The 27,935-nt window shown below is 39.0% G+C and overlaps 2 protein-coding genes across 2 annotated transcripts in view; one reads left to right on the top strand and one right to left on the bottom strand.

Annotated features, from left to right (window-relative positions):
* Nucleotides 1–862: 862 nt before the first annotated feature.
* CCDC167 (coiled-coil domain containing 167) lies at nt 863–27,935 on the top strand. The gene is made up of 4 exons (XM_083349354.1): nt 863–1,044; nt 15,523–15,617; nt 20,386–20,438; nt 26,770–27,935. Exons 1-4 carry the CDS (start codon nt 973–975, stop codon nt 26,871–26,873), a joined length of 324 nt encoding a protein of 107 aa, XP_083205480.1. The 5' UTR covers nt 863–972; the 3' UTR covers nt 26,874–27,935.
* CMTR1 (cap methyltransferase 1) overlaps nt 23,000–27,935 on the bottom strand; it is a 53,976-nt gene continuing 49,040 nt past the window's right edge. Inside the window, exon 25 of the mRNA XM_083349337.1 lies at nt 23,000–23,747. The gene's annotated coding sequence lies outside the window, so the exon portion shown is untranslated. The remainder of the gene's footprint in view (nt 23,748–27,935) is intronic.

The raw sequence follows: 27,935 nt of genomic DNA, 5'->3' as shown, positions 1-27,935 counted from the left end.
GGATGACCCTATGTGTCACATCTTAAGTGTGTTTGGACTGTTTGGCTAGGAAATGTGTCTTTCAAATTCTGTCGATTTTTGTCTTACATGGATAACAGAATGTGATTCTTTATCGGTTTTTTTGGTCTTGCTGGGGGGGGTCACAGTTCTTACACAATGTCATTTATCTCTAATACATTTGTCTCAGACATTATTTCATTTTAATGGATCTTCTGGTCACGTTGCCCCATTTTTTCACATCATTCCTTCCTTGTTTTTAAAAAACATATATTTGGGAAGAACTCACAAGGAATACGTTTCTGGCGATCTAACTAATCACATTTGAAAAATTCTTTTGCAGGCTATATAAAATCCTGATGGTTACCCTGTATTTCACAACTTTAAGGACAGACGACAATAGTTCAGTAACATTTTATAATTATAGCTTGGTAAAAGAGCACCGCACGAGCCTTTTAAAAGCTTTCCAATGAATGTTAAGATCGATCCACGAACGAGACTCTTGAGGCAATTGGAAATTGAAGGAGCCGCCATCTAAATAATAATAATAATAATAATAATAATAATAATAATAATAATAATAATAATAATAATAATAATAACAACAACAACAACAACAACAACAACAACAACGCATTCCGCACATACACACAAACCGGTGGGTTTTGGAATGATTTTATTTTAAAGCGACTTCAATGCCAAAAAAAAAAAATCGGCTACACGACATCGACGATTGCCTAAGAAGCGTCGCAATCGCTTTTTCTTGAAATCTTGTCGCTTCGGGACAGTCAGAAAGCCGTCGCGAGGCCACGCCCCCTCGAACACAGCGGGGGCGCGGTCGGAAGAGAGGGCAAGCGCCGCCCGTGACAAAGATGGCCGCGGCAGTTGTCGAAGCCGAGGCTCTCTTAACCCGACGGGTTGCTACGTCAGCACCTGGCGTCTGAAAAGATCTGGCGAGAGAGGAGCGCCGTCCGCATGAGCCAACTCGGGCCGCGCGGAGGGAGGAAAATGGTTGAGAAACCAGAGGGTTTGAGCATAGCTCAGCAGGTGAGGAGGGCGGCACGCTGCCTTAAGCAACCAGAAGACCATCCTGGGGAGGCCTGGAGCAAGGAAGGAGGACCTGGCTGCGGTCCTGTTCAGGGGTCAAGTGAGAGAAGGTGAATTGTGTACCCGAAGGCTGGAAGGACAACAGAGATCCTGTGAAGTAACTGCGGTGTGTGTGTGTGTGTGTGTTGCAGTATATTGGCTGTATATGTGTACAAGCTGAGGAAGCCCTCAGGTTAAGGCACTTTGGTGGAGCCTTGGTGGAGCAGTGGGCTAATGCCTCCTTAAGTCAGCGTTTCCCAACCTTAGGAACTTGAAGATGCGTGGACTTCAACTCCCAGAATTCCCCAGCCAGCATAGCTGGCTGGGGAATTCTGGGAGTTGAAGTCCACGCATCTTCAAGTTCCTAAGGTTGGGAAACGCTGCCTTAAGTAACCCCAGCTGCCTGCAATTAGTGCAGGTTCACATCCCACCAGGCTCAAGGTTGACTCAGCCTTCCATCCTTCCGAGGTAGGTAAAATGAGGACCCAGATTGTTGGGGGCAATAAGCTGACTTTGTAATAATGCCGCTTGGGGTGTGTGTGTGAAAGCCCTAACGAGCAGGCATATACATAGAATGAAGGCTACTGCTAAGCTTGTAAGCCGCCCTGAGTCTTCGGAGAAGGGCGGGATATAAATGTAGTTAAAAAAAAACACTTTTGCAGATGAGCAGATTGAAGAATAACGGAATTTTAGGCCCCCGCCGCTCCCCACCCCCAAAGGCAGGAGCTTGGGAAAGAAGGGTGGATTGAAACAACAACAACAAAAAAAAACAGGACTAAACAACACTCCTCCTTCTGGACTCAGCCAGCAAAACACACTTAATGCGTTCACATAGCAACAACCCATGTCCAGGAAAGTCAGCCATTCCTTCACACAACACGCTGAGACAGTTCCTGGATTTCCTAGAACACGCTCCTGTTTTAATTTATTCTAGCGTAGCCGTATGTAATAAAACAGAATTCGTATAGGGCAGCGAGTAATATCTTCCAGTTTCGTCTGCCATTTGAAATATTGATGGAGGTATTATCTTTTGTTTTGAAATGGATAGTTACTTTTTAAATAACACGTTCAAAACAGTTTATAAAAAAAGTTTGCAACACAGTAAAAACGGTTTAAAGCCATCATATGAAGAATAAAAGATGGATTCCATTTATTCCAACAGGAATAGGCAATTAATCAATTTTATGGATTTAGGTTGCCTAATCTGTGGCTTCCTGTGATTTTTTGCTCACTTTATCCCCAGCCAGGATAACCGTTTGTCATGCTTGTGGTTGAACAACATTTAATGGGCCATTTCATTTTCTACATATTTGTAGTCATTATAAACCGGAGATTTGTGCTCCTTTGTGGGAGCACAAAGGGAGGCTCAGCTAATCTCAATGTATACATAGTTGTACTTTGACAATAGAGATTCATTCATTCATTCATTATAATTCAGTGCAATGGCTTGGATGTAAACTTAATGGGGGTTATTTTTGTTTAAAAACAAAATTACAGAAGATATAACATCCTTCCTTATCAGTTTGTGACTTTCTAAAGATTGCTTCCTGCATTACTGTATTACTTTAATTGATGTGCTGAAATGGAAGAATAAAAAACTTCCTTGGTTTAAAAAAAATTGCACAGTGTAGGAATTAGCCATTTTGGGTGAGAATCAAGAAGTCTACTTTAGTTCTGATAAAGATGCAGTGTTACTTATTGGACATACTGGCAAGCCACTTTGGAAAAGCTGCAGATGAATTCCTGTAAGCTAGAGGTGATGAACCTTAAGAGGACCATAATTGATATTTGCAGTAGCATGGATAACAGAATGAACTATTCAGTTTAAGATTGTAGCAGGGGAGAGGTATCTTTTTTTTTAATTTCACGTTAAGCCTTTCTGAAAATCGTCAAAAAAAATAACTAGGTCCTTTCTGTCTGATCTCCCAGTTTGTTTCTATTCCATAAGGAGAATTATAGTCCATTTCACCAATTTTGGGTAGTAAAATAGGGATTAAATGTTAGCTTATGGGAATTAGCATGGCTTGTAAAATTATTTCATTAGTTACCATTTTTATATAAATTTATATTTTATCCAGTTTTGAAAAAGTTTAGGTTAGAACCCATGCATATATTGCTCTTTTTGTTATTGCTCTTTTTGTTATTGTTATTTGTAATGTGCAATTTTATTATTATTTTTTTTGTTTGGTCTGGGAAGATTATTTGATTATAGGACTTTATATGGGTGTGTATAAGGGAACTAGGGGCGTGGTGGCTCAGTGGGTTAGGACGCTGAGCTTGTCGATCAGAAGGTCGGCAGTTTGGCGGGTCGAATCCCGAGTGCCATGTAGCAGAGTGAGCGCCTGTTACTCGTCCCAGCTTCTACCAACCTAGCAGTTCGAAAGCACGTCAAAATGCAAGTAGAAAAATAGGGACCACTACGGTGGGAAGGTAACAGCGTTCCGTGCTCCTTTGGCGTCTAGTCATGCCAGCCACATGACCACGGAGACGTCCTCGGACAAGCGCTGGCTCTTCGGCTTTGAAACGGAGATGAGCACCGCCCCCTAGAGTCGGAAACGACTAGCACACACGTGTGGGGGAACCTTTACCTTTATAAGGGAATTAACAAGAGCTTTCTTGGCATTCTTCCTCAACTAGTTAGACCATTTGCTTTTATTTCCATATTTCCTTTGTATACTCAGATATTAAATATTTCCTCATGTCTGTGACAAGGATGGAAATAAAATGTGGATTCCTATGCATTAGTATTTGTTGTGTGGGGGCAGAGTCAATATCAAAATTAACTCCCTTGTGACAAAACATGTGGGGCTCTTTGTACACACTGTTACTCTTTTTTCCTTGCTATGTTTGTTTTGATCACCATTTCTTCCTCCAACCCTGGCTTAGAATTCAGGGGGTAAAAAAGATTTTTTAAATCAGATGTTTCTGCTTTTTCCACACTTCCAACCACCATTCCCACTACTGACATTTGCAGTGTCAAGAGTCAACTCACTGGCATTCCTATCCTGTGTTGTAAAATCTTCACCTGGCTGCTGCGTTTCTTTTGAGCTTTTAAAAACTTGCCTCAAAGAGAAGCAGTGATATGTTGATTTAATCAAAAGAACTTGCTGATCTGAGCAGAGTTACCAAATGTTCACAAATGGAAAATCCTGGAATGAGAATGTAAGGTTTCAAGCTTCACTAATGAAGGTGACAGCCTGTTTTGCAGAAGCTTTAGTTCTCAATAATACAAGCAAATGTTTTCCTTTGTTGCATAGAAATCTTGCTTAAATCATTGTATAAACTGTTTTTTTTATGAAATGTCCCCCACCCCACCCGTCACCACCACCCCCCCGTATTATGCTGATACAGTAGTATGAATTCTAATTCCTATAGCAGTTTGCACATACTAGTAAAAAGGATGTCTATATGAACAATTTATTAAATACATCTTAAATATTAAGAGTGGAATCTATATACCGGTAAACAAAAAGCTTTTAAGAATCTGAACGTGTCTAATCAATTCCCAATGAACTATCAGAGTAATTCTTAGTTCATGCATCCAGAAAATTATATCTCACAGCAATCCCAGGATCATCATTCCCCCTAATAGCAAACTTGATAACTTCATTGAATTAGAATGTTGGTTTGAAATATAAAAAAATAAATCCTTTTTAAACAGCTCCTTAACCAACTGCCAACCTTTTCTAATCTAATATTCTCAGTATGTTCGAACTGCAGCTATCATCATCCCCAGACACAATATTCAGTGGTAGATGATAGCTTGGGAAACTGTCTTCCAATGTAATGGAATTCTGGGAGTTGTAGCCACATCATTCCTGGAATCAATCTAATGGGGCAATGTTAGTACCCCTGATTAAATTCAGAAGAGGAGTTTTGGAATATGCAGAAACACAAATGAAACACCTTTCTACAACTCATTGAAAGAGCTGTATCTTTTTCATGAATTGTGGGGATGCAGTAATAATTTATGCAGCCATAAATTATTCTTCAACTAATGTATTCATCAAGGTATCATTTGATGTCTACATCAGAGGGATTCTTCTGCTTTCAAGGGACTCCCACTCACTCTTTAATACCAGTGTATGTTTGCACTGACCTAAAAAAAATACATTACTTTTTCCTGAGTAATGTTGCCCAGTTGTAGTGGACATCAATTTTTATAAAACCCAAACCACCATATATATTAGCCCCACTGATGGGAAATTGTGGTGCAGTCAATGTGAAGGGTGCCAGTTTGGCATCATTAATTCAAATTATGCTGTTATTTGGGGGGGGGGGGAGAAACAAAGATTGTTTTGGAAAAGCTATGATCCTTATTTGCTCATTAACAATACTTTGGAGAAAGTTAGTACTAAATATAGTGAAATGTATTTCACTGAAAAGTCAGTGAAACAAAAATACAAGTAATAAAATTGAAAGGGGCTAACACTTAAACACTAACATGTACAGTCAAGCACGAAGCGAGATTTTGAGACTGTTACATATTGGCAATATAGCATTTTGCCTCAAAATACATAATTATATTGGGATCTTCAAGTGAGAACAACATTTAGCAGTGTTCTCTATTGTTACTAGATCTACCTAGGGCTCTGTTGAGTAGAGAAGTACAGCATACATTTCTCAGCAGATGGTTTCAATTAGAATAAGTAAAGGAAAGAAAAAAAAAGGTTTTAAATATACATAAAATTAAAAATCTGAATTTGTAGTAGGGACCCATTTACCTCCCTGCTTTTACTTCTGGTTTGGTTTTTGTTTTTCTGTTACCTCTTCGCTGAATTTTAAATTATTGCCTTCTTAGAGTAGTCATATCTTCTTTTGTACTCTATAAATAAACACTGTGTGTTACATAAATAGTAATAGTTGACATTCTCAACTTTTGCCACAATTTGTCTATAAAGATGAGAATATGTTTATTTCAAATGTTTATACTGATTTTCATTGTAAGGTACTATCTGTATTAATACTTCACTGCAGTCAAAGTCAACTGGATTGTGACTTCCATAATACTGAGGAAGTATTGTGACATTGTTCACATGACATGGATAACAGAAGGTTAAATAAGCATCTCAGATAAACTCCCCAATGGAATTAAATCAACCATTTAAACCTGAGGGGATTGAATTTATCTCCAAACATACCTGTTGCTGTTTGAAGTTAAATTATCTCCTGCCAGCAGGAGGATTGGACTATACCAGGGGTAGGCAACCTCGGCTCTTTTATGACTCATGGACTTCAACTCCCAGAATTCCTGAGTCAGAGTTGAAGTCCATGAGTTATAAAAAGGCCAGGTTTGAAGACCCCTGTACTAGAGGGTTGACTGCCCCTTCCAATGACCTTGACTAGAAAAAGGCTGCGAACAGGAGGACTCTCATAAGTGCTCCACCTCAATGGTGGTTGTTTTCATTTCTACTCTTTCCAATAGCAATATAGGGAAAGAGTGAAAGAGTGAGAGGAAAAAAGTAGGAGGTTTATGGCTATACCAAACGTGTCCATTCTGCACCCAACCTCAATTTTGACACTACCAATGTCCCTAGGGGAAGACTTCTTTTTCATAGTCTGAGAGGAATAAAAATGACTAGGATATCTACAATTTTTTCCTGTTCAAACACAAAGATGAATTTACTGTCTAGGTAAGATTAGCAGGGTCACCTGTATGTTTAAACATGTAAGTTGCAGTGTCCTACAAAGGCAAACTTTCTCCCTTGTGAAACTGGATCAAAATCTTGTAAAATCTGATATATTATTGCTTGTTTCAACTCTCCAATAGTTCAGAAGAGAGTAAACATATTAATTTATAAGTCCTGTACTTGTTGTGTGATTATCACCTTTGATGTACATCAGGCATGTCAAACTGCCGGCCCATGGGCTGGACATATCATCCAAAAAATGCACCCATCCCATTGCCGGCAATGGGGAAAAAAATGCAATACGTCGCACAACGTCATGTGACATCACGAGTTTGACATGCCTGATGTACATAGTCAAATGAACATGCATTGTGTTCTGCGGAACTTCTGACTTGTTATTGATCCAATCTAAAATTGCTGCCCTTCAACAAGGAGATTATAAATCCCCAATTCTTTCCTAGGGTATTTTGCTTTAGAGTGTTAAATATATGTGATTGTTATAACAGTATTTGATATTTTAAGTTAGTTCAGTTGTCCTACAGTCCTAGCAAAAAGTAATACGTTTGAATGAAATACATTAATGACGGTACAGAACTAAATCTTCACTATCCTGTACAGATAACTTCTTTTCCATATGCTTGTTTTACAACTATGAATTCCACAAGAAACACAAAGCTATGTTTTTAGTAAAAAAAATCTTCCTTTTTGAAGGAACTGGTTTAATAATACATTACTGGTGTATAACTGATGTATTGGTGTATAAGTCACGAAGGTATATGTTGGAGGGGATTTGTGTTTTGTTTTATTTTGGGGCATTCAAGTCAGTCTTGACTCCTGGTGACTGAACAGGTCCCTGCAGTTTTCTGGGTAAGATTTTGCACATCAGTGGTTTGCCACTGCCTTTTTCACAGGGCTGTGACAGAATGACTAGTCCAATATCACCTAGTTGCCTTAGTTCCTAAGGTGGAACTAGAATTCACTGTCTCTCAGTTTGTAGCCTGATGTTTTAACCACTACACCAAGCTGGCTCTTCTGTATTAGAGGGTTTTTTCCCCTACTGGCTTTGAACAGATCCTTTGTCTTGATTTTATATGAAAGCAAATTCTTGATATCAGGCTTTGTCTATAGATAGTGATCATTTGTTTATCTAATGTATTACCAAAATCCTATGTATATGAAGACATGCATTCGTAAAGGTAAAGGTTCCCTCGCACATGTGTGCTAGTCGTTTCCGACTCTAGGGGCCGGTGCTCATCTCCGTTTCAAAGCCGAAGAGCCAGCACTTGTCCGAGGACATCTCCGTGGTCATGTGGCCAGCATGACTAGACGCCAAAGGCGCACGGAATGCTGTTACCTTCCAACCGTAGTGGTCCCTATTTTTCTACTTGCATTTTTACGTGCTTTGGAACTGCTAGGTTGGCAGAAGCTGGGACAAGTAACAGGCGCTCACTCTGCTACGCGGCACTCGGGATTCGACCCTCCAAACTGCCGATCTTCTGATCAACAAGCTCAGCGTCCTAACCCACTGAGCCACCGCGTCCCTTATGCATTCATAAAAGACATCAAAATGAAGGGTGAAAAAAGAACAGCATAACAGAAGTAAGAATAAAATCATAATAGTAATGTAAATAAGACTCTAGAAAGAGTACAGAGAAGAGCAACTAAGAAGATTAGGAGACTGGAGGCTAAAATATATTTAAAACATGGTGGCTGGAATTGAGTATGTCTAGTTTAATGAAAAGACTAGCGGTGACATGATAGCAATGTTCCAATATCTCAGGGGTTGCCATAAAGTCCTTCGGGAGAAGGGCAGTATAAAAATTTAATAAATATAAATATAAAGAAGAAGGAGTCAAGCTATTCTCCAAAGCATTTGAAGGCAGGACAAGAAGCAACGGACGGAAATTAACCAAGGAGAGAAGCAACCTAGAACTAAGGAGAAACTTCCTGACAGTTAGAACAATTAATCAGCGGGATGACTCACTTCCAGAAGTTGTGAATGCTGAACACTGGAAGCTTTTAAGAAGAAACTGGACAACCACTTGTTTGAAATAGTATAGGGTTTCCTGCTAGAGCAGGAACCTCGAAGGTCCCTTCCAACTCTTGTTATTCTGTTATACCAGCATGTGGGCAGCTGCATTCTGCACCAATTGCAGCTTCCAAGGAGTCTTCCAAGATATTATTTATTATTATTTATTTGATCCTACCTTTATTATTTTTTAAAATAACTGAAGGTGACAAACATATCTAACACACCTTCCTCTTTCTGTTTTCCTCACAGTAACACCCTATGAGGTAGATTGGGCTGAGAGAGAGTGCAAAGTCACCAGCTGGCTTTCTTGACTCAGGTATCCCCAGGTAGAGCACATTGCAGTGGTCTGGCTTAGTGATGAGGTTATATTGGTTTAAGTGAGAAACAGAAGTGTGACAAATGTTACTCCTTCTCACTTTATCTTGTGCCTTTCCAGTGCTTTTCCAACATCCAAACAATTTATACGTTATGATAGACTTGTTAACAATGGGAGCATGAGGGGAAGCTGCCAGCAAAGGACATGGGCAAATATACTTGAGAGAGAAGCAGTTTCATTTCTCTTTTCAGAGGGTCAGAAGGTATGTAGCCTCATTATTTAATACCTTTGATGGTCAGAAAATGTGTGATGTAGCTAAATGTCAGGTTCTTCATTAAAGAACGTATAAAGGCAAGGGTGGATGCAATTTCTTTCATTTATTTATTCTTTTATTACTTTTAAAATAGTGACAGAGGAATTGGGGGGGAAACCCACAAAGATTTAAAAAAAACACATGCATTGTCAAAGAAAACAATGTTTTAAGTGGAAAAAAGAAAACAAAAAAGATGTATCATTTTAGCTGTAGTTACAATTCTGCGTATGGTTATTTAATGCAATTAGTCAAGTACATATATATATATATATATATATATATATATATATATATATATACATACATACATACATATATACATACATATACATACATATACATACATATATATACATATATACATACATATATACATACATATATACATACATATATATATACATATATATATACATATATATACATATGCCGGCTGGCGACCCCCAGGGGGAGAGCCTTCTCTGTGGGCACGCGCCGACCCTCTGGAATGAATTGCCCCCGGAGCTGCGGACGACCCCTGACTTTCGGTCCTTCCGCCGTGACCTGAAGACGTGGTTGTTCCAACAAGCGGGCCTGGACTGACTACGGTTTTAATTAGCTTTTTACTGGTTTTTAAATTGTCATATAATTATTGTATTTATTGTTTACTTCTTTTTAAATTTTCTATTTTATGTTTTAAATTTTTATTGTTATGCGCTGCCCTGAGTCCTTAGGGAGAAGGGCGGCATATAAATTTAATTACCGTAAATAAATGAATGAATGAATGAATGAATGAATGAATGAATGAATGAATGAATGAATGAATGGCTCAGCAAAACATGGAACCGAAGAAGACAGTCACATTGCTAGGACCTTGAAATCAGAGAGGACGACTATGTGCCTGGGGGTCAGTAGACTTGTAGTCCACTGGAGGGTGTCAGTTTAAGAAGAAAAAAATCTTCACCTTTTCTTTGGATCTCACACCTCCTCCTAAGTAGCTCATACAGACGATGGGAATTAAGTACATATTAAATTAAATCCATATGAATTCTCATAATAGCCACAGAAACAGCATGTATCTGAGAACAACATCTGCTCTCAGAACAGGAAAATTTGTGGCAGCATGGTCAAATTTGTGCAGAAAGGGTCTTTAAAGATCTATTAGATATGATGACACTCAGGGCTGGTTGCTAAGCAGCAAGAACAGCAGGAGTAGTTCTTTCCTTTATGTTTGTGTGCTTTCCATAAGTATTTGATTATTTGGGCAAGAAGGATGCTGGACTAGCTGAACCTTTGGTATTATCCTGAATAATTTTTCTTTGTACTCTTATTTGCCTTTTGCAGCAAAAGCAGAGGCCGGTGGCAACTTGAAGTTTTCTGCTCCTACCATTATTGTTGCTAAACACCAGTACTTTACATAATAACATTTCAACTGATCTATTTTGTCATCAGCTACTAGATCTACAAGGAAAGACAGTACCTTTTTTTTCCTGTAGCAGCTTGCTCTTCTTGGCATAAATTAGTCCCCCACCTCTGTTTTTCTCTCCTGTCCCTTGCCTGAGGCTAACTTCGCTTGCTTTCCCAAAGCAGAGTGTGAGAATTGCTAATTAGCCCAGAATTAACCCATAAAGTGATTAATCAGGGATCAGTAGAATTGATTCTCAAATATTACTTGTGGAAGGGATACATGCTGTGGTAGGAAATGTCTTTCACTTCTCCCAATTCCGTATTATCTCATCGGGCTAATGGGAGAGGCAGACCAGGTGAACAATCCCACTTTCCCTTGACTTTTGGGGGCAAAGGTGAGGCAGCATATGCAATGAAAAAGGGAATTGGAAAGGAAGCCGGCATGAAGTTTGTCGGCCATTTTTATTATCTTCTCATCATGCCAAGTGCCCTGTCTAATCCTCCTGAAAGGGAGAGAGAACACCTCATCCGGTGTTCGGACTGTAGCATCTCTGAATAAGAGCGCAGGACTCAATAAAAGGGAAAGAGTGAAATATTTGTATGAGTGGGTGTACTCTGCATGGCTAGATGGACAGTAGTTTGTAAGTTGATAAGATATTCTCCTAGCCAGCAAAGACCATATTCTTTGTACCCAGAATGACAAAACAGTGGTTTACCTTGGGCTCCGAACCGGTGAGAATCCCCAGGGCCCTTGTCCCTTTGGCGTGACTTTCTTTCCCTCCTCAAAACCTTGATTGCCTAGGCAGCCTGCTTCAGCTGTTCCTCTCCCTCTCTTGTCTTTCCACTTTACTGAAAAATAAATTAGCAGACTAATTAGATGACTATCTTAAGCAGCCAGCAGTTGCTTCCTGCCACAACTCCAGCTGAATACAAGATGATCACAGCAGTTAAAAGTATCCACTTGAGACTTAGAATTGCCCAAGTTAATTTGCCTGCTCCACCTGGGGCAAGTCTCTGGGCCTCTTCCAATGTCAGCTTTTTATTTTGAAGATGTAAAAAAAAGCAGTAAAGGTAGTATAAATGATGTCTTATTTCAGGGGGTGGGGGAATCCAAGCAGCTGGGGAAAAAAGCATATCAACATTTCACAGGTTGGGCCACCTGTATATTATTTTAATGACTGTGATTATATTCCATACCTATATGTTGTAACGTATATATTAACAATAACATGGGAGATTTCTCATTAATTGCTTGTAGGAAAATATGTGCATATTATCAGCTTCAAGAAGCAGAAGTATTTATTTTGCTTCAAAAACTGTGGACTGAGAAACTGAAGGTACAAATTGTTCTGAGTGTTTTAGTCCCCAAACATCTGGAGAGCAGAAGTAAAACTAAAAAAACTGATGTAGATCCAGATGTGCATCCATATCAGCTATGAGTTATTTTATGCTTTAATACCCTTAGCCAGGTTGAGACTTGTTATCTGAAGGGATAGTTTTTCTCTGTTTCCATTACTGGGGATACATGCATTATATAAAACAGCCCTTGGAATGCAAATAGTCTTTTTGGTCCTATCATTTGGCCCTTAGATTTAATTTCCAAATTTGAGAAAGGGGTTATGTAGCACAAGTAGGTAGTCCTTGACTTGCCACCATTTAGCAACTGCTCAAATTAATGACAATGCTGAAGAAATGATTTACAAACAGTCCTCACATTTATGACTGCCACAGCATCCCTGTGATCATCTAATCAAAATCTGGGCACAGCATAGAACAGGGCTTTACAACCAGTGGTACGTGTACCGCCTGTGGTACATTGGCACCTGGCAGGTGGTACGTGACCATCCTAGAAAAGTGGTAGCGGGGGAGGGGGATGAGCTGAACCGGTGGCAGCACCGCACAAGTCTGAGCGAGAGATGGCTGGAGCTGCAGGGCTGTCAGGGCTCAGCGGAAGCACCAGGATCAGCACCAGACTCCAGCTGGAGCTCAGCGCTGATCCCGGTGCTTTTGCTGAGCCCAGAAGAAGTGCCGATCATCTGGAATGTTGCAGCATCTCCAGGGTCTTGTGATTTACATTCAGATGCTTGGCAACAGATTCATATTTATGATGGTCACAGTGTCCCAGGGTCATGTGAAGGGACCAAAACCTGCTGCAACCACCCAGCAGAGGGGGAAAAAAATAAAAACCAGACACCCACCCCCTGCCCCACCCCTGCTGCCAATCCTCAACAGAAATGCTCACAACAATGAAAACCTCACACAGGAGGAAGAGGCCCACCTGGTGGGCAGGCAGGTGTCTTGCTTGGCTGTGGCTTGGGGGGCACTTTTCAGTGCCATTGTAACTTCAAAGTCACTAAGCGAACTGTTGTAAGTTGAGGACTACCTGTACTTCATCACTTTTTTCCTCTTTTTTTGTCATCAAGTTCTTGACACCTTGCTAGGCGACTTGTGGTACTCGGATGTTGCCATATCCTAAAAGTGGTACAGTGGGTGAAAAGGTTGCTATCAAGTGATCACCATTCGTAATCCAGCTTCCAACAAGCAAAGTCAGTGGAAAAGCCAGGTTCACTTAACAACTCTGCAATTCAATAATCATGACAAAAAAGGTGATAAAATTGGGCTTAGTTCACTTAACAACCACCTCGCTTAACAAAAGGAAGCTCTGTTCTCAGTTGTGGTCCTAAGTCAAGGACTACCTGTATGTAGCTTACCTGAAAAGATTACTGATCTTGTACCACTTTCTTCTCTAAGTAATTATCTTACTTATTGTTCGTTTCCATAGCTAATGGCAATAGGCACTCAGCAGTCTCTACACAAGGTCACTGGAAGCCTGGAGGTTCCCTTTTTTCCCATCCGTAGCAATTTAGCCTTCGTTAGCTCAGAACTAGTAATGTGTGATGTTCCTTAATTAGTTGATATGCTTTGACTCACAATTTATGTATATGCACTTTGATTCACAATTTCTGTAAACCCTTGCCATTGGTCAAATAAGTTATGAGTCATGAGAATTGGACTAAACAGTTATGGCAGAGGCAGCCACTGCTCAAACTTGAACTACCTGATAATTTAGTCAGCAGAAGAAATTTGTTCAGTTGCTGGTATATAAAACTAAAGCTGGGGAACTGGGCATTTTAATGTTAATCCCAGCTTATTTCTATTTGAAATTTGGCCCAAATTCAATTTCAGTTCTGAAAGCCTATGCCTGGATTCAGTGACTCTTGGAATGTTTAATTACAGGGATTGAAATCTTATCATTGATGCTGGATTGATCCCAATCTCTTTTCAGTCATGGTGGAGTTTCAACTAGAAAACCAATTTAACTTATTTAAATACTGCTGGTCCTCTATTATTTTTATTTTTATTTTATTTTATTTTATTTTTTTTATTACATTTATATCCCGCCCTTCTCCGAAGACTCAGGGCGGCTTACAAGCTTAGCAATAGCCTTCATTCTATGTATATGCCTGCTTGTTAAGGCTTTCACACACACCCCAGGCGGCATTATTACAAAGTCAGCTTATTGCCCCCAACAATCTGGGTCCTCATTTTACCTACCTCGGAAGGATGAAAGGCTGAGTCAACCTTGAGCCTGGTGGGACGCGAACCTGCACTAATTGCAGGCAGCTGGTGTTACTTAAGGAGGCATTAGCCCGCTGCTCCACCAAGGCTCTTTGTATTATGATCATTTGAGACCAGAATTTCTGTTGCTAAGCAGAGTGGTTGTTAAGTGAGTCGTGCCCAATTTTATGACTTTTTTAAAAAAAATTCCATTTATATCCCGCCCTTCTCCGAAGACTCAGGGCGGCTTACAAGCTTAGCAGTAGCCTTCATTCTATGTATATGCCTGCTTATTAGGGCTTTCACACACACCCCAAGCGGCATATTACAAAGTCAGCTTAATTGCCCCAACAATCTGGGTCCTCATTTTACCTACCTCGGAAGGATGGAAGGCTGAGTCAACCTTGAGCCTGGTGGGATGCGAACCTGCACTAATTGCAGGCAGCTGGTGTTACTTAAGGAGGCATTAGCCCACTGCTCCACCTGCACTAATTGCAGGCAGCTGGTATTACTTAAGGAGGCATTAGCCCACTGCTCCACTGCCATAGTTAAGCCAATCACTGCTACTAAATGAATCTTGTGATCATTGAACAAATCTGGCTTCCCCCATTGTCTTTCCTTGTCAGACTTGGGAAGGTGATAAATGGTGATCACGTGACTACAGGACGCTGCAACCGTCATAAATACATGGTGGTTGCCAAGCCCACAAATTTTGATCACATGATTGTGGAGATGCTGTGGTGGGCATTAAATGCGAGGAATGGTTGTACAAAACTTTTTTGAGAGCTGTTGTAACTTCAAACAGTAATTGAATGCTTGCAAGTTGGATTATCTGTAACCACTATTTTTATTTGTTCCTCCTGTCTGAAAATCAGAAGTTGTGTCTCTGGAATATTTCACAGAATTTGTAATAAAATTACCCCACACGAACAGATGAACAATAAGTATTGGAAGTGCAGTTTGAAGTACAGGTGGTGGAACAGAAGGTTATGGGCTCACTCAGAATTGTTTGCCTTATTGGTAATGATGGTTCCAATCCAGAGGTTTTGTCTGTTTTGCTCAGAAAATTTGGTCATGAGAATTTTAATTGCAGCAAATCCTCCAGCTAAACTGCAAGAGATGCGCTCTCTGGTCAAGTGCTGCTGTTTAATAGAATGGACCTCAATGAAATGTCTTGTCATTCTTACTTGTCTGTGTATTTCAGGTAGAGAGCCTAGAAGACAAGTTGACCGTTTGCAGGCAAGCCTTGGAAGAGGTGGATTTTAAGCTACGCAGAGAAGAACTAACATCTGCACGAAGGTACTATTAGAATTTGTTCTGGGTCTCTTCTACCTGCATATATCTGTGGCTTTCACAATATATTGGTTTGATTATTGCGTGCTGTTCTGGATCAAACAGTGATAAAAATGAGCTCATTTGTTTTAAAAAGGAGTATATTGAATTTTTATTTTTTATTTATTTATTTTAATCCCATTTATATCCCGCCCTTCTCCGAAGACTCAGGGCGGCTTACAATTTAAGCACAAACCAATGTGCTTAGCAATAGCCTTCATTCTATGCATATGCCTGCTTATTAGGCTTTGGGCCCCCCCAAGCGGCATTATTACAAAGTCAGCTTATTGCCCCCAACAATCTGGGTCCTCATTTTACCTACCTCGGAAGGATGGAAGGCTGAGTCAACCTTGAGCCTGGTGGGATGCGAACCTGCACTAATTGCAGGCAGCTGGTGTTACTTAAGGAGGCATTAGCCCACTGCGCCACCAAGGCTCCTATATATAGAGGACAAGGCAGAAATACTTCATTGAATTCTCTTTATTGGGAGATGCTGCATTGTATTTTGAATTTCTGATAGTTCATTTAAATATTTCTGTGGAGAATGATTTTGCTTTGACTGGACGCTTCGCAGATTGGATAAGAACTTTGCACAAATACTGTATTATATTCCACACTTTCCCAACGCATGATTTGTGCTCTGGCTGTGTAGTGTTCACTGTTCAGTTCTAATGAGCTGATAGCCAGATCTTGGTGAATTCAGCCTTTTTGTAAGTTCTGATATATTAAAAGGGGATATAATTTTTTGTCTTCCTCTAAAATTTCTTACACGCATTGGGGATTTGTGCAGCTTCAGCTTGGTTGTTCCCTGAATATATCAAGCTGCAGAACAAAGTTGTTGCCAAGCTCTAGGCCAATCTGTAAACAGTTGCTCCTGAGCATTAAGCTGCAGTGTCAGACTGAACTCTAAGCAGGGATCAAGCTTCTTATTGTGGCTCTTGGTTCTATGCAGCTGGATGTCACCATGGTTATCGCTTGTTGCTGCTGATGTTGCCCATCTGTTGCTCCCCATTTCATTATTATTATTATTATTATTATTATTATTATTATTATTATTATTATTATTATTATTATTATTATTATTATTATTTATTAAATTTATATACCACCCTATTCCCGTAGGACTCAGGGCGGTTTACAGGGAAAATTAAAAGCATAAAATACAAAAATTAAAATCAGTTAAAACAATTAATTATTTCAAGTCCCCAAAATTTAAAACTAAAACCCAATTAAAAATTAAAACCCCTCAGTCTGGGCCAGACAGCTCAAAGAGCCAAGTTTTCAGGTCCCGGCGAAATGAACGAAGGTCGGGGGCAGCCCTAAGTTCCGTGGGAAGTTGGTTCCATAGGGCCGGCGCGCCCACAGAGAACGCTCTTCCCCTGGGAATAAGTCGCCGGCATTCCTTAACCGGCGGTACCCTGAGAAGGCCCTCCCTGTGGGAGCGCACAGGATGATGGGAAGTTGATGCCATTGCTAATCCCATTGCTATCTTTTCTTCTGTTGACCGTCTGACCCATATAGTCTCTAGGTTAACTTTCCTTTTTCTATGCTGAGGGTATAGATGGGGCAAGATGGGATGTCGGCCTATTCTTGAAAAAGCTGGGGTGTGGCTAAACTAGCCAGCTATGCATGCTATTATGCCTGTCAAAAGACCTGGATGTGGCCAGTTAGTTGGCCGAGATCCAGTTAATGAATGCCTGTCAGTGGGTTTTTGCCAGTTAGCTCACCAGCAAAGCTCCTTCATTTGGCTTTCTGGCAAAGCCAGGACAGGACTAATTCTCACATCCTTTTCTCCTGAGGGATGTGAGGAGGGAGGCAGAAATTAGCTCAACTTAGCTTTGGGAAGGTCAGGAGAGGGCTACTTTAGTGCTGTTCTTCCCAATGCAGAGGAGCACTTCCAACCATGCTACTCTTTCCCTCAGTTTCCTTTCTAAACCATATGTTTGCTGCTGAGATGTTTTCCTCTCATTAATACTTAGAAGCCATTTAGAGTAGCTTCTGCCCTCCAGCTGCCTAGAATTTCATATTTTGCAGCACTTTATTTCCTCTAAGTGTGATAAAAAAAATCTTAATTATATTACATAAATTGTAGAGTTAAAGTAAGATAATCCAAAGCTAGAACTTCCCTGATAGATATTTTTCCTTTTCAAAAACCTTTTCCTTGTATAAAAATTTCCCTTGAGATTCCCCCGAAATTAACATTTCTATACCATGAGCCCACTAAGCATAATTTTGCCTTCTAAATCAGCAGAAAACAATTTGCCTTTCATCCATACAAGGTATCTAGAGATTGCTTATTGAGGCTCCTATTCCCCTAAATCAGGGGTCTGCAACCTTGACAACTTTGTGGACTTCAGCTTCCAGAATTCAACTATGCTAGCTGAGGAATTCTGGGAGCTGAAGTCCACAAGTCTTAAAGTTGTCAAGGTTGCAGACCCCTGACCTAAATAAACAAGCCCAATTACTCCTTTTCTATTTAGGGATAATTTTCCACCCTGTCTGTTACCTTCCTCTGAACCTGTGCTAATTTATTTACAATATATCTGTCCTGAAGTACCCCAAACTGAACAAACGCTTCATTGACATTTATGCTACCACAGAATAAAGTGGGGCTCTACTTTTAAAGAAGAAAAGCTATAAAAGTAAATTAATTGGTCCTCAGTAATTTTAGAGATTTAAAGTCCTGTCAGTCCAAGCAGAAGCTATTCTGTTCATAGTTATTCCTTGGCTTTTTATTGTACCAGTAGCATCTTGTCACCTCAGAGTCACTTTCTGGTGTCAATCTAGAACTAAGGAGAAACTTCCTGACAGAACAATTAACCAGTGGAACAACCTTCCTCCAGAACATCATCATCATCATCATCATCATCATCATCATCATCATTATTATTATTATTATTATTATTATTATTATTATTATTATTATTAATTATTATTATTCAGCACAAGAAAACAGCTGCTGACACTGTGGAATTCCTCTCCACAAAGTATTACTATTAAAGGATGTGACATGATGTAATTGCCCATTATCATTCAGATTTCAGGACAGAAAATGGCTTTTGGCAATAGCAAACATTGAAAGGTAGCTGCACCATGATGAAATATTCTGTGGGATTGGACTAAAGGCTTTATTCTGCTCCACTTTCTGGATTGTGGGAAACTCATAAATACCATATCAAAGAACTAAACTTTCTCTGTTTATGTTCCTCAGCAATTTTATTCAGGGGCATTTGGTGTTACTGAAAACAGTACACAGCCATCACAAATAATTTAGTCTTCCTATGACACCTACCCTAGGAGAAGGCATATGGATTACAAAGTTGGGGTTCCATTTCTTCTAATTCTCAAATTACTCTTCATCTCTACTTCTCAAGATTTTTTTATATAGAGAGGTAGTCCTCAACTTACAATCACAATTGAGCCCAAAATTTATGTTGCTAACTGAGAAATTTGTTAAGTGCGTTTTGCTCCATTTTACGACTTTTCTTGCTGCATTTGTTAAGTGAATCACTGCAGTTGTTAAATAGTATCACCGTTAAGTGAATCTGGCTTCTCCATTGACTTTGCTTGTCAGGTCACCAAAGGTGATCACATGATCCTGGGACACTGCAACCGTCATGAATGTGAAGCAGTTGTCAAGCATCCGAATGTAAAACACATGACCCTGGGGATGCTGCCATGGTTGTAAGTATGAAAAATGGTCATAAGTCACTTTTTCAGTGCCATTGTAACTTTGAACGGTCACTGCATGAACTGTTGTAAGTTGAGGACTACCTGTATTAGACACTCAGTAATTGTAGAATTGTCTCAATTTGACTGGGTTTTTTTTCTTCCAATACACTTCTAAGAACCCTGCTTTTGCTTTTCCAATATAACTTTATCCTGCGCTTCACCCTTAATTCACTCTGTGATCTAGTTTGGCACCATTTTCACTCTGGCTCTTGTTTCATTCTCTAGGGATAAAATGTATTGTACTTACTGCCTTTCCTAACTATACTAGAGAGCTTACTGGGAACTGACAAACAAACTGCTAGTGTATATTTATTTCCAGCTACACCAATGCTGCTGTGTTATTATGTGTTATTATGTGTTATCTGTGTTATAATGGAGCTGTTGATAGATTACTTTCAGATGTTTTGTTTTGTTCTCATGCTTTAAACTATGGATTAATTTTGTGCTAACAATATAAATCTTGGATTAATTCCTTTCTTGTTTAAAATTGAGTTTTTTTTTAATTTAGCTACAAGTTTTATAAAAAATGAAGCAGGATTAAAATGTGTATAGATTTCACCCAGCATGCACAAAAAAGGATTCCAAGCTGAATGTTCCATATTGTAAAGGCAGTCAAGAGTTTAAAAGTGAGAGAAAAAGATCAAATTTTTTCTTTGAGAGAATTTCATGATCCCATTTCCATGGCTTTTCTAAAAACTCTTTTTAAGGGGATGAACAAACTTGGTTTTAATTGTTACATATAGCAAGTACTGTAACAACTCACAAGTCATTTATGTCACTTCCAAATCAGAGAAGGAACCATAAGACTGATTTTAAAAAGTGTGCAGGAAAATTAACATAGCAAATTGAAAGCATGTTCAAAGGAACACTTAGTCACCTCCTAGCAAACAAGTAATATAACTAGGTTGTATCTCATCTGCTGCTGTAGGAGCTAACTAGATCTTTGTGGGCCAGAGACCTTTATTTTTTTTCCCCTAAGTCTGTCTTTCCCACTTCCTTGCAGAGAGTCACTGGAAAAAGAGAAAAGCATGCTAGAAACCAAAGCTGAAATTTATGGTAAGAAATATATAAATTTTCCTGTTATGGTGCCCTTCGGGTAGCTTGGATGTCACCCACCAGAATTTCCAGCCAAGAATTGCTGGAAGATACCACATTTGGGAAGTAATTAAGGTAATTTCCTCTGAAACTGAAAAAAATGCATTCAAAGTTATCTGAGGTAGAAACAGAGTTTTTTAAATAGTATTATTATAAAAAGTTTTTAAAAGTTTACAAATTCCTTGATACGTTAGATACGTTAGAAGTCTCATACTTTGTGACAATGGTCATAATTTGCCTGTCTACACTTCTGTGGAGTTACATTTTCAAAAGAAGAACTGCAAGTAAATAAAAAACTACAATCCAGAAAGGTGCAGAAGACACCATTAAAATGATTTTTTTACACATCTGGAAGGTTCAAGAGGTCCCTCCATTTAATTTGTAGGTGCAGAGGCAGATAAGGAGGTTTGGCAGCATTTATAGCACAAGTCAATGAAGAAATGAGAGAAGATGTTTCTGCCTATTCTAGCAGAAAACAACTGTTATAAGTTGCTATAACTGAAATACCTACGTAACCTCTGATGTTCACTGGCCTTGCTGTGTATCCCATCATTAAGAGGAGATTCTTGATCTAGGACCTTTTCTATAGCATTGCTCCACTTATGGGGCTCCCTCACCAAAAAACTCAAGCTCATTTTAATCCAGGCAGAATGTAAGTCTGTTTCATTTACACTGAGCTGTTATAAATGTTAAAAGTCAAGAGCATCGATGGAGATTTTTAAAAATGGCTTTATTACATTTTAAATCTGCCCAGAGCAAAGTACAAAACAAAGAATATTTAAATAAATATAAATAAAATGCATGTCTCCTGACCTAGAAAATTGGACTCTCAGGACTACTTAGATTTAAATGTGCAGCAATTTATCATTTGGGTTTCTTTAAAGAGAATACACTATGTTTTGTACCCCAGTAGCAAAATTTGGAGATCATCTGTTCTTATTTGTTTACATGCAATATTTGCATACTGCTGAGTCTCTGTGGACTTTCAAAGGCTTACAAGAATACATAGACAATTTATAATCACTAAAAGCAAGATTCAAAATCTGTCCCAGTATTCCAACAAATGATCACCATTTGTTTGAAAATCCTCAATAACATCACTTAAGATTACATATTAAAACATTTCCATATACTCTGTTTTGACTGTGCTTCTAAATATAATCAGGGAGAATGCCATCAGTATCTCTGTGGATAGAGTGTTTCATAGGAATGGGACATAATGCTGATAAATGCCATGCTCAAGATTATGCTGAGGGGAGAGGGCCCTCAGCATCCCAGCTCAAGATAAAATATATCTGAAGGTGCTAAGCCAGAAAGATCTGCATGGGTTAAAACCAACACTTTGAAGCATATTGGAGCCGTTGTAGTGCCCATAAAACCTCAATGCTTCTATATGCAGCACTGAAAACTGTCATCCAGCAGCATGTGGGACTTGCATTTTGCATCAATTGCAGCTTCCAGGTGGCCTTCAAAAGCAGCTCCAGGCAGCATTACACTCTAGAGGTGATAATAGCCTCCAGATACTGCCTGCACTTCATGCTCCCGAAAGAGACTTTTCGTCTCCCCCTGTCTGTCTGACAAAGTGCTACATAAACAAAATGGGCCAAGCACTTCACAATACTTCCTACAGCTGTCTGAACAGGTATAAACCCTCTTATTTTAGATTTGAAAATGACCAAGCTACTGAAATTAAATGACACTTGGAGGAGAATACCTATTAAGTGTGTTGAAAGAAAAGTCTTCATCGTGGTTCAGTCCTAGCCGGGACTAAACAACATGGCGACTGCTTTAGAAAGAAGGTTGCAGTTTATTGAAGAGGAGAGCCAGACAGAAAGATGGCTCTGGAAGAAAAGAGTGAGCACATGTAGGGAGTGGGTTTTTATATCCTCTGGAGTTTTTCCTGTGGCATGAACTTTGCCCTGAATCTGAGTGTGCCTTTCTGGTATTCTGATGGTGGTGGGTTAATCCCATTATGTCCCAAGGGTCATATCCTGCTTCCCTGGCCGATGACTGTTAGATTTTTGGTGTTGATTCTAGGGTTCTTTCTTCCTAATCCCAGTTTCCTGATTCCAATCTTTCTGACAAGATTATCACATCTGCAATTCTGCAGACTTGGTTTCTATTTGGGATAGAGAGACTGGGGGGGGGTCGGGGTTCTGCATTTAAATCCTTTAGGGAAACATATTCTGTCTTTTAAATATTTCCAAAAATATTTCTTTCTCTGGGAGGCGGGGGCTGACTTCCCACAAGTGTTATGATATTCAAAACAGGTGCTTTTTATCTGTCTTCTCATTTATTTGTTTTTTCCCCTTTTTTATACTGCTCCAGGGCAGACTTAAAATACATTTCTGGGTACTTGTGCAAAACAAATGTAATTTGACACTTCGGTTATTTGAAATAATGTGTGCCACCAGATGTACTTGACCTCTTCTGTAGTGAAGTGATTTTAGTTCCGTATCAGAAATAAGTACACATGCTCTAAAATACAAGTGAAAAGAACTGTTGGTTTTAATAAAGCTTTCTACAAGCTAAGGGCATTAACCTATCTGGAGAAAACAGGCTACATTAAGTTCACTGCAAAGAAAATCTGCATTGGGTCTTCCTTATAATAAAGGGAGTGTAAAATTGTCTGTCTTGTCTTGGCACTCCTTTTGTCCATCAAAGGGAAGCGGTTGTTTAGTGGTACCTTTGGGGAAACTAGTTTGTGCAGGATACACTTCTATCAGCTTTGATTTGTCCAGCACAAGAACCATTAGTAGAAGAAATGATGACGCTTCCCAATTCTGGATGCCCTGTGGTGAGAAGACGCTTGCATTTACATTAGATTCTGCATAAAACATTAAAAAGCATAACTCGAGTAGCCTCCTGATAAAAGAAGAACACGAATCTTCCAAAATTGTGTTCATGTTTTCATTTGTGGAAACTCCAGATAAAAAGGAAGCCATTAGGGTATAAAGCTTTTTGGTTGAAGAGGAGCTATCTTTTTTTTTACAAGTTGTGGCTCCCCAGATGGGTAAATTTAGTGCATTCCTCATCACAGCATGCTGTGTGGCATTGCTGAGAATTCTACTTCAATTGCACGGTGGGAGGGGGGGGAGCTGTGGGTTCCCAGCTCCTGATTAAACTAAAACTTTAGTTTGTATCAGACTATATCTTACAATCTCCTGGCCCAGAAAGGAACACAGTATCTTAGGATCAAGAGGTGATTGGAGACAGTTGAGTAATTGGCTGCGACAGCAGCGAGCGGTACAAAGATAAAGTCAATACAGCCTAATTGGGAAGAAACAGAAAAGTCTCAGAACTCCTGGAAAGGAATTCACAGTCCAGTAGTTGATAGTGAAGAATCAAAATATCTCCCTCCCTGCAAAGTGTCTCTCTCTCTCTAGCAGGAAATTATCAAAGAACAGCATTAGACTCCCCGAACTAAGTTCAAAAGCATTAGCAGGGAACAGCGCTGACACAAGGCGTCATCATGCCAGGGATTTTTATATTTTATTTTTGCATTTCAGAAAGGCCCAGACTAGTTAACGTTGCCTAACGCTGGAAAGAATACTCAAAAGGTTAAACCGGTTTTTAACTTACGTGTGTAGGTGATTGGACATACATACACCATATTGGTCAGGCGTTTATCATTGTACGCCCATTGTTTAAATCAGCAATTTTAATTGTAAAACACATTGCTAATTGAGCAATGGATACATTTTCACAGGAACCAAGTATTGAAGATTAGGCAAAGAAAAATGAGGGTTTGTACTTTTTTTTTAAAAGGTGACAGGCAGCAAATTCCTTTCCAGACTTGCCTTTTTTTCCTTCCTCCATAGATGCAAGACTGGTCTAATACCTTTGACAGCGTAAATACTGCCTTAATTCTTGCTTTTCTTTGCTGCATGGAAAGGTCCTAATGGATAATTGTTTTCCTACCATCTGTCCTTGGCTGTTTAGGTTGCACTGCCACCTGCTGGAATATTGAAAATTTCAGTATATTTTTCATGTATTTGAAAATATTTTTCAATACATAAGATTATATCTTAGAATCTGAAAGTAGCACCCAGGTTTGTAAATGTCTGTAGCCTCCATGAAAATGCATTAGTGATTAAAAATCTGAATTATAAAATCTGGGGCATTTTAACTGCCTCATCTTGTATAAGATTTTAAACAATATTGCTGGTTGTTAGCAATATTTTTCTAGGTCCCAAATAACTTTACTTTCAAGATTTTCTAACTGTAGTTCAACTGTACTTTTTAAAATCATTTTGTACGGTTCTTCCACATATTCATGGTTCTTTTTATCTGTCTACAGTACAATTTTACCATCTTTGTTTTTTATTATGCCCATATTTATATAAAATCTTCCTTCCACTGCTTGTTTCGTGTGCAACTTTGTCTCTTTTTGCTCATCTGTGGAACTTAGTACTTAGGAAGGCAAGTAGCACTGGCCCTTATTGAAGCTACTCAATTAATAGTAAATACATATTATATGAAGACTTATTTTTTAAAAAAAAAAACTAAGAAAATTAATAACCTCCTTGCTACAATATTATCTAGGAATGGTTCTGGGTTGGATTTCCCCCCCCCCCTAACAATTAATTTGCAGTATTTTCATGCCCACAATCAATACTACATTGCGAAAGAGTCAGCATTCAAAAGCGCAGAGAACAAGGAGAAAAAATCCCATAATAAATCTGGAGCTGCCATTCAGCCAAGGGCTAGAGACCTTTTGCCCATGTTTTAATGCACTGAGCTCTTCACACTAAAGCTGCCTCCCTTAGGGAGCTGGCAAATATAAAGGGACATCTGCCTGAGCTGTTATATTAACACCCAAGACTTCCCATTAAAATCATACTCCTCTGGCAGTCCCACGTTGAACTGCACTGACCTCTGCTGCCACTGCAGTCAGTAACAATGATTCTGTTGTCAAATAAGCCGTCCCCAAACTTTGACCTCTTCCAGAAATTACAAAACCACTGAAATGGTCTCTGAATGGGCTTGATTGCTGTATAGCAGCAGAAAATAAGATATATGAAAATGGTATGGTGCAGAGGTTGAACAGCCTTTGACTTTATTTTAAAGCAGCTTTTTATTACATTTGTATGTCACCCTTACCCTGAGGAACTACGAATATACAGAATGGCATTTAGCACCATACTATAAAATGGGATTTCTTTTTCCCCTGTGGGAAGTCCTCATATACCTAGATTATATAGATCAGCCTGCACAAATTCAGTTGACCACTGTCTACAATGATTCCTTTGGAAGCAACTTTTTTTCTCCATTCAAGGTGTTTTGTGCCACATAAGTACGTAAAATGCCTATGTATGAATGAGATCAGATCAAAAGTCATGTTTGTTTAGCAGTCTCAGGCTAATCTATTGGTAAACCTAAAACTCTTGGCTCAAAGGTTTAAATGCTTTAATTTTGAGGAGGAGCACCTTAATCATTGATTATACTTTATTCTACTCCCAACCCCTAAGTTGCTGCCCTAAAAATACATTTTTAAACATTTGAAATTTCAACCCTGTGAATATTATGTAAAGTCAATCAGAGCAATCCTACCATCATGGGGTTTTTTAAATCGTTTAGTGGGTTAAATTAAAATACTACGTTTTATATTCTTTTTTTTTTAAAAAAAAATTGGTCTACTTAATCTTAAAAGCATTAAGCAAAAGCAACAAGTATTGTCAGTATTCCAGCTTTAATTATATAAAGATACTTTCGAACATCTTGAGATTTCCTTTCATGAAATACAGTGGATTAACCTTGTTCATCTTTTGAGAGCAGTATGGAGATACCAGGCAGACACACAGTACATATAAAGTAAACTAAAAGCTCACAGATTTCATGCTGAGCCCTATTCAGGTTGTTATGAGTCAAGTGCCATGGAAAAATTTACCCATGTGCAAAATACATGACAGAAAAAGAAAAATGTAATAGGCAATTATAATACGGGGGGGAAAAGAATAGAAAATTACAATGATACTCCAAAGACAAGTGAAACGTTACTTAAGAAATGTTAAAATGGCCTTTGTTCTACAAGTTCTACAACTGCAACTGATGAGGTCCCTTCCTCTCTTCCCCCCCTCCCCCCCCCCAAAATCATGCTTCTTTTACTGTCCTCTCTGGTGCTTAAGAAAGACCTAAAATCCTAATGCTGTCCAGTTTAATAATACTACAAAAGGCTTAAGACAGAGAACCTTGATATTTAAAACAAATTACATTTTATTTTGAGAAGTCTATAGTGTCTTTACGATGTGTTTTTTTTTTTTTTTTTTTTTTTTTTTTTTTTTTTTTGCAGAGAAAGAGCTCAAAATGCTTCGTCACGAGAATCGGAAGACTGTAGTGCTCTCAGCAGCCATCATCCTCTTAGTGTTTGTTATTTACACCTGCTGGTCCATGTAACATTTAGGTGCTGAAATCTAATGACTAGACAGTGATGATTCTACCTCCCTTCCCAAATTGTGCCAAGGGTGAGATCAGCTTTCCATACCAATGTGCTCTGCAGCTTGGATCATCTTAAGGTAGACCTCACAAAGAACATCGATAGAAAATTAACCAAGGACAAAAGGCGGGCTTAGTTGGACCTTCCAGCTGATGGCTACGGATGGGACTCTGAGGGCAGATTAATTGCACCCCGATTATGGAATAGCCTTCAAAGGGATTGAGCTGGGGCCACTGCAATTTTTTTTAACGGCAGGCAATATATATATCTTTATAGAGGCTTCTATGTCTTTCATTAAGTCCTTTTAATCATGTTAACATGTTTTTAATTCATAGATCTTTTTGTAATCTTAGCTGACTACCAATTGTATTTTGTGAGCCAGTTGACTACTTTTATCAAACTGTATTAATTTTTTAAGACAAGAGGTTAATGTAGTTTTGCCTTCTTTGAAAAAAAAACATCAATCCAAGTGATTACTAATATTTGCATTTTGAACTGAAATAAAATATGGAAATTTAAAAATAAATGTGCTTCCCTTTTCCCCCCAAAAAAACCTTTTTCCTTTCCATTTTCCCAGCCAGGTCTCCCCTGTCAATTTTTTATCAGGAACACTTTGTAATTCTCCTTCCTTTCCTGACTTTTTAAGTTTTTCACCTTGCTCGAGTTAATTGGCTTGACATTTTCCTGACTGCAACAATGCCTCAAGTTCAGTACCTATTAGCAGTACCTATTAGCACCTCCGTTGTTGAAGGAAGAAGGCATTCTAATGCTGTCAAGCTGCTTTGTTTTGCTTTGGAAATACAGTCATGGTTCCTTTTAGTTTCTGCTTCAAAAATGCACTCAAGCCTCACTCCTTTTGTTTTCTACTTCGGCAATATAACCATTTTGTGTCTGTGATTCAGTTACAGTACATCTTTCTGTCCAAAGAAGTATATAAATCACTTTTGAACTTTGGTATTTTAAGTAAGAAGACAGAAATGCTGCTCTTACTTCCTTGCAAATAAATAAATTGCCTGTTTGTG

This window comes from Vipera ursinii (genome assembly GCF_947247035.1).
Source record: "Vipera ursinii genome assembly, chromosome: 1".
Taxonomy (NCBI): Eukaryota; Metazoa; Chordata; class Lepidosauria; order Squamata; family Viperidae; genus Vipera; species Vipera ursinii.
This window is presented reverse-complemented; position numbering and strand designations above follow the sequence as displayed.

Excerpts from the sequence above, each read along its gene's own strand:
- CCDC167 (XM_083349354.1), top strand. The coding sequence starts at position 973 with ATGAGCCAACTCGGGCCGCGCGGAGGGAGGAAAATGGTTGAGAAACCA. Across the intron at positions 1,045-15,522 it reads GTTTGAGCATAGCTCAGCAG|GTAGAGAGCCTAGAAGACAA; the intron begins GTGAGGAGGGCG and ends TGTGTATTTCAG. Across the intron at positions 20,439-26,769 it reads AACCAAAGCTGAAATTTATG|AGAAAGAGCTCAAAATGCTT; the intron begins GTAAGAAATATA and ends TTTTTTTTGCAG.